This window comes from Marmota marmota, unplaced genomic scaffold, assembly GCF_001458135.2.
Source record: "Marmota marmota marmota unplaced genomic scaffold, marMar, whole genome shotgun sequence".
Taxonomy (NCBI): Eukaryota; Metazoa; Chordata; class Mammalia; order Rodentia; family Sciuridae; genus Marmota; species Marmota marmota.
This window is the reverse complement of record NW_026000205.1, coordinates 6,255,172-6,262,682: the sequence shown is the minus strand read 5'-3', so window position 1 is coordinate 6,262,682 and position 7,511 is coordinate 6,255,172. Positions and strand designations below refer to the sequence as shown.

The 7,511-nt window shown below is 52.3% G+C and overlaps 1 protein-coding gene across 1 annotated transcript in view; it reads left to right on the top strand.

The window, feature by feature from the left end:
• Positions 1-2,048, top strand: part of Rabac1 (Rab acceptor 1) — a 2,582-nt gene extending 534 nt beyond the window's left edge. The window contains exons 3-6 of the mRNA XM_015496771.2: positions 1-152; positions 384-481; positions 1,631-1,732; positions 1,815-2,048. Of these exons, the coding sequence (XP_015352257.1) occupies positions 1-152; positions 384-481; positions 1,631-1,732; positions 1,815-1,903 (441 nt within the window). The 3' untranslated portion in view covers positions 1,904-2,048. The remainder of the gene's footprint in view (positions 153-383; positions 482-1,630; positions 1,733-1,814) is intronic.
• Positions 2,049-7,511: the final 5,463 nt, after the last annotated feature.

Genomic DNA, 7,511 nt, shown 5'->3' with positions numbered 1-7,511 from the left:
ACGACCATCCGGCCCTGGGGCACCTTCGTGGACCAGCAGCGCTTCTCGCGACCCCGCAACCTGGGTGAGCTGTGCCAGCGCCTGATACGCAATGTCGAGTACTACCAGAGCAACTACGTGTTCGTGTTCCTGGGCCTCATCCTGTACTGCGTGTGAGTGCCTCCCTAGGCCCGCCCCCCACCGGCTGGTCCCATTGCCAGACCTGGTCACCAAATGCCAGGTCTGTACTCCCCCATCGATCTGGCCAGGGTGCAGTGTGACCATATGTGATCCTGCCTTCTTGTCCTCAAGACATAACCTTCACCGACTGGTTCAAAGCCATGGCCCCCTGGCAAGCAAAACCCCAGAGGCCTGAATGCTGCTTCCCTACGCTCTTCTTCCAGGATGACATCCCCCATGCTGCTGGTGGCCCTGGCTGTCTTCTTTGGAGCCTGTTACATTCTCTACCTGCGTACACTGCAGTCCAAGCTTGTGCTCTTTGGTGAGAAATCCCCAGCCCAGATGGATCCCTCAAATTCTGGGTTGAGAATCCCAACCAAATCCTTGGAACCCAAGTCTTCCCCAGCCTTGGTGTACTCTAGTTCCACAAAACCTAATACTTAAAACGTCAAGCACACCCGGTGTGCCCACCCCAAACCCAGAGATACCCCAGAAACACCACCCACCACCCAGTTCCTACATTTGTGGAAAGCATCAACTGCAAGGACCTACATTGGACACCAGGTGGCGACCTTATACAGGCGTAGATCTTTTCCCTCTCACTTTTTTTTTTTTTTTTCCTCTTTCTTTCTCTTTTTGGCGGTAGGGATTGAAACTCAGGAGCACTCCACCGCTGAGCCACATCCCTAGCCCTATTTTGTATTTTATTTAGAGGCAGGGGTCTCACTGAGTTGCTTAGCATCTTGCCTTTGCTGAGGCTGGCTTTGAACTCATGATCCTTCTGCCTCAGCCTCCCAAGGCTCTGGGATCACAGGCATGAGCCACCCTACCGGCTCCCTCTCCTTTCTTGCTTCCTGGGGTAGGACCTAGAGGGGGAGACTGAGGCCTATGGCTCATGTAGCCCCAGACTGATACCAAGCAACATTGGGAAGAAAGATGCCAGGGGAAATTCCACACAGGGGAAAGTCCAGGTTTCTGTAGGGATGTGACAACAGTGGGCTGGGGGTGCAGGGCATGGAAGGAAAAGCACGGCCACAACTTGGCTTGTCAGTTGCTGTCATGGGAACATGCAGACCTGACTTTGTAGTCATATCAGAAGCCAGAAATCTGTTATTTTATGTGAAATCATTCAGTGTATTCTTGTGAAACATCTCAAAGAACACATCCTCAGGTCAGACTAGGACCTGGGGCCACCAGTTGGAGACTCCTTGTCTCTGTGAGTGGAGGCTGGAGTGGGAGGCTAGAGGCTCCTGAGGAGGCAGGGCTGAAGAGCAGAGACTGCTGTATGCTGGTGGTCAGGGGATACCGGAAAAACTAGGCAGGGCCCAGACACAGATGGCCTCGGCATAAGGAGTTTGGATTGGTTCCTGAAGCTTCTGGAACTTGTTATGCTAGATTGTCAGGGGGCAGCAGAGGTTACTGTGGGAGAGGGCATGGGTTAGAACAGCTGCTTAATGACATCTGTCCCCAGGCCGAGAGGTGAGCCCTGCTCATCAGTACGCTCTGGCTGGAGGAGTCTCCTTCCCCTTCTTCTGGCTGGCCGGTGCAGGCTCCGCTGTCTTCTGGGTCCTGGGTAAGTATAGGGTCTGGATGGCTGTGGGTGGGCCATGGGGCCGGCCAGGGAAGGTGGCCCTGAACTGCCCATTTCCCTGCAGGAGCCACCCTGGTGGTCATTGGCTTCCATGCTGCCTTCCACCAGATCGAGGCTGTGGACGGGGAGGAGCTGCAGATGGAGCCAGTGTGAGGTGTCTTCAAGGCCTTATGGCCTTCAGGGCCAGCTGACCCATCCCTGTCCATCCCTGTCCCACACTGTCCTGCTGCTTGGGCCAAGGCTGCCTCCCAGGGAGGGGTTCCACCGTTAGAAATAAAGCCGTTGCAGTCCTCATCCAGCAGACATTTCCCAGTGTCTTCTGTGAGTCTCCAGAGGCTGGTGCTGGGAATAGCGCAGAAAGCAAGATGGGGGCCCAGGTGTGGGGGGCACAGCGAGCAAGGTGTAGAGGGACAGGATGTCACAGGGTGGTAAGTGCTAAAGGGAAGAGAGGAGCTGAGAAGGAAGGCTGTCCGGGGTTCCCGAGATCACCCCTGGTTCAATGATGTGCTAGGACGACTCGGGAATCAGCACATAACTGTCCTCAGAACTGTGACTTATCAAGAAAGCACACAAAGCAAAGTCATTAAGAGGAGAAGGCACGTGGAGCAAGTTAAGAGCACAGGGCAGGAGCCTCCCAGGTCTCTCGGGTGGCCACACAGGGCAGGCTGAATTCCTCCTCCAGCATCGAATGGTGACGACGCGTGAGATGTCAACCGCAAGCCAACTGAGACTCAGTGTCTGATTGTTATTGGGGGTGTCCACATCAGCACCCTCTATGCCCCCACTCCAGGATTGCAGAAGGACTATCATGGCACAGTCTAGACAGCGAGCCACACTCAGGGACTGAGGAGCCCTCCTGAAATCCAGGTTCCCAGACACCAGCCACGGGCCAGCTGGACAGCTGGCAGAACTGCTCAAGGACAGCAGCCTCAGCAGCCTCAGCCACAGTGTTAATTCTCTGCTGCAGAGAAAGTTCTGAAGTTAGTGCAAGTTAAGGGTTAAAGAGGTTGGCCAGAGAAGGCCTCCCTAGGTGACCGTGGGTGAAGACCTAAACTGAGTGGAGGAGCAGTCGCGGATCTTTTCAACAAAGACTGTTCTGGGCAAAGGAGGCAGTAGATGCAAGAGCCCAGGCCAGCAGCACACCGGAGGTCAGAGGAGCCTGGAAAAGGCTGTGGGCTGGAGCCCATGCAGCGGGGAGGCTTGGGGGCTCCGACTCAGACTCAGGAAGCTTTTTGTGAAAATCTCAAAGGACACATCCTCAGCAGATGGCTTTTCATTGTAACACGCGGACTCCACCACGTGGGAACGATGTCAAGGGAGAAAGGCACTTGGTCAGGAAGGGGCAGGTGTATAAAGTCAGGAAATGAGGACCGGGGAGAGGCCTGGGGGCTGGGAGCAGAGCTCAGTGGTGGAGCGCTTGCCTGGTGAGTGTGAGGCCCTGGGTTCCGTCCCCAGCACCCCAAAACAATAAATAAGGAGAGAGCCCTCTAGACGGCCAACCTGGGGCCTGGGGGCTGTCTTTGAGGCAGTGGCATGTTTGTGAGCCCCATGGGACACAGTCAAGTGCATGGAGAGTTGTGGTGGAGTCTCCAAGGCTTGGTAATGTGGCCCTCAGCCTCTCCAACCTGGGGCCCATCACCCAAACTCACTGTGTCATTTGTCTAGCACTGTTGATCCACAGCAGGAGGGGACCTTCGTTGCTCTGGAATCCAGCTGTCAGGTAGGCCACCAGGCATGTGTGTGGACTGTGCTCAGTGCACCAGGGCACAGCTGGTGCAAACAAACCCAAAGTGTCAAACAGAACCCCAGATTTCAGAGACTTGGTGTGTAAAGGTTGTAAAATTTCTCATTAATCATTTTTACGTTGATCATGTGTGTTGGAAGGATACTATTTTGGATACATTGGGTTAAATTATTATTTTAACTTGTTTTTTACTTTATTACTTTTGTTAAAATTTTTTTCAGTTGTAGTTGGACACACAATAACTTTATTTTTGTGTGGTGCTGAGGATCAAACCCAGTGCCTTACATGTGCGAGGCCAGCGCTCTACCACTGAGCTATGCGAGGCCAGCGCTCTACCACTGAGCTATAGCCCCAGACCTGCTTTATTACTTTTAAAAATGTGAGCCAGGTACAGGGACACACACCTTTAATCCAGCTGCTCCTGAGGCTGAGGCAGGAGGATTGCAAGTTTGAGACGAGCCTCAGCAACATAGCAAAACCCTGTCTCAATAAAACATAAGAAGAACTAGGGGTGGAGCTCAGTGGTAGAGTGCCCCTGGGTTCAACCCCCATTACCAAAAGTAAATAAAATGAAAATGTGACCACATAGAGAATGGCACGTCATATCCATGGCTTGGATTTATCCGTTTCTACTAGGTGCTGGGCAGGCCGCAGTGCCACAAGCAAGGCCCAGCCTTCCCAGAGCTCCCCTTTGGTGTGAGAGGCACATGATACACAAGCAAACTGGCCAACCACCGGGAGCCCTCAGAGAGGGACAGCTCAGAAGCCAATCAGATGAGGCTGGCAGAGACTAGAGAGTAGCTGAGGGGAGGAAAGAGCAGGGCAGGACCTTGCTGGGGAATGAGCAGCAGCTTGTCCCTCTGAGGTCTGGGGGGACAGTAAGTACAAAGGCCTTGAAGTCAGATTTGCTCAATAACATGGTGCTGCTTGTGGCTGGGGTGAAGGGAGTGAAGGGAACAGCCTAGGAAATTACATTGGGAGGATATTGGGGATCAGATGGCACAGGACCAGCAGAAATGGATGAGGTCTTTGGATTCTTGTTTAAGGTAAAGTGAGACCACAGAAGACTTTCGAACAAGGAAGAGACAGAAACATTAGAAATATCCTGCTGTGTTAGGTACTGTGCCATCTTACACCTGTAAACCCAGGAAATCCAGAGGCTGAGGCAAGAGAATCACAAGTTCAAGGCCAGCCTCAGCAAATTAGCAAGGTCCTGTCTCAAACACTAATAATGGCTGGGGTGTGTGGCTCAGTGATAGGGCACCCCTGGTTTCAATCCCTGGTACTGAGAAAATTAAAATAAAATAAAAAGGAAAAGAAAAGAAATCTCTCTGGGGCAGATACAGAGGCACACACTGTAATCCCAGTGACTAGGGGGTAGGGGCTAAGGCAGGAGGTCACAAGTTCAAAACCAGCCTAGGAAACTTAGCAAGACCCTGTCTCAAAATAAAATTCTAAAAAAGGGCTCAGGATGTAGCTCAGTGATAGACTGAACCTGGGTACGATCCGATCCCAGTGCCATGAATAAGAGAAAAAGGGGAAGGGAAGGAAGATGTGTGGGTGGGAAGGAGGGAGATCCCGGACAAGGATCCAACCTGGGGAAGGGGTGTGGGCTGGAGAGTAGAGACAAGGAAGACAGAAGACAGAATCAAAAGGTGGATGGCTCTTGGTGGGGGAGCTGTGTGGGAGCTAAGGGGTAGTGGCAGGCAAGGATGACCCCACTGTTCAGGCCTGAACATAGTGGGAAGACCAGAGCCTAGACAGCCATTGTGGGCGCTTTTCCAGAAGCTGCCACCAGAGGGCAGACAAGTGCTGCCTGCAGACTAGGGAGGGAGCCAGAGTGTCTGGGGCCCACTGAGTTCCTGAGACCAGGGCAGGTGGGGACCTGGGGAGGTGTAAGGCTGTCAGGTCTCTGGGTCACTCTGAGGCCAGAGTCACTATCCCAATTTTGGGGGTAGCAAAGGGTGTTTTGTTTGTTGGTCTCAATGCCAGTGTTCCCAGGAGAGATGGAGTCTCTGTGCCCATGTGGGTGTGTGGATGCCATGTCCAGGCCCAGAGTGAATCTGACCCACTTTCCTTGTTTGCAGATGATGAGGCCAGGGGCTCAGCGCTTGATACACATCATTGAGGCAGTGGTCAGCAGGCCAGGGCTGAGGGCCAGGCCAGAGGCCTGATCTGGGGGCTAACATTATATGCCCCTAATTCTAGTGTTGAGTCCCTGAGGTTTGGCTTAGAGTGACAAACTAGAGGGTTTGGTGTCTCATCAGGGGGACAGAAACCGAAAGTCTGATTGTCTATTTTGGGGACAGTGATTGAGGTCCAGCTTGCTGGCTAGGAGTGACAGATCAGGGATCTGGTTGCCTTGTTTAGAGTGACAGCCCTGTTTCTGGTTGGGGTAATAGAAATGAATTGTCACTTTTAGGTGACAAGATACCAATAGTCAGGAGACAGAGACTGGAATTCCTGGGGCCTGAGTGTCTAGAAGGCATATTTGGGATGATGACACTGAGCTGGAACTCTAGTTTTAGATGGAGGTGACCCGTATTTGTTATCCCGGGGCAACAGAGGCAGGTTAGGAGCAGCTGCAGGTCTAGTTGTCTGTTACAGCCTGGGGGTCCCACTATGTAACAAAGACTGGGACAACACAGACTGAGGAGGGATCTCACTGCGTAGTGCAAAGTGACTGTAACTGGAGCAGCACATATTGTAATTTGGGGAATGTTTGCTCACCTAGTTTGGGGTTAAAGATACAGTGAGTCCAGTTATCAATTTTATTATTACTATTATTATTATTGAACTGGACCCAGGGGTTCTTAATCACTGAGCTACATCACAGCCCTTTTTTAATTTTTATTTTGAGACAGTCTCACTAAATTGCTTAGAGCCTCACTGTCGCGTTCCAGGACTAAACACTCAGGGTCACTCCAGGTGAACTGGGCTGCACTAAACAATCACACAGAGACAGAGATACCTTTTTCTTTGGGTCCTATGATGGCGCCTCTGAGGTCTATGGAAAGAGAGAGAGCAAGGAGCACGTCCTGAACCCTTTTATTGGGGAGAAGGCAAGGGGTCAGGTTTCAGGGGTTGAGTCTAGCTTAGTGATGTCTGCTGTCAAGAGATTGACTGACATCTAGGGAGGCCACACCCATCTCATGAGCTGTGTGGGGGTCATGGCAGGGCAAGTGAAAAGACCAGAGCGAGGCCCCCAAAACAGAAGGGCAATGTGGGTTCAGTCCACCCTGTGCGCTCAGTGCCCAGAGTTCACACACACACAGCCCATGGCTGGCTTGCCACATGTCCACATTCTCATTGCTCAAGGCTAAGGGGCACTCGGTTCTTAAGTGACAGCTCCCGACACCTCACTAAGTTAAGGCTGGCCTTGAATTTAACAATCCTCCTGTCAGCCTCCCAAGTCACTGGGATTACAGGCAAGCATACCATACCTGGCTCAGTTCTCAAATGACAGTTTAGGAACTCTTGTCTGATTTAGAGGGACAGGAACTTGAGTTGTTTGAGATGTCAGTGACTTGGATTCCTGTGTAGGTTGGGGTGATGGGCTGAGATCCACAGGTACACTTTGGGGTGGTAGTCTGGGGTCTGACTGTCGAGTTTGGGGTGATGAAGACTGGGAGTCCTGGAATCTCCTTGGGGAAAATAGGGTGTGGCCTCTAGGAGAGACAGCTGGGTGGAGACAGTAAAATTTAAAGTTTGAGGTTCAATGGCTAGTATAGAGCAACAGAAATTGGGGTCTGGTGGACCCCATGGGGGTATCTGAAATTTGTGCTGTTTCTCTTGTTGGGGTGGCAGGATCCTTGAGGTCTGGCCGGGGCTGGGGTTACAGGGACCAAGGGACAGGTTTCCTGGTTTGGGCTGATGACACTGGTGTTCAGGGCTTCAGTTTGAGAGACCTGGTGACCAGTCGGCTAATCTGAGGCTGTGGGCTCTACAGGTCTGGTTGCGTATGTGAGGGGACAAAGCCCCTGGGGTCTGGTTGAATCCTTTGGGGTGCGTCCCTGA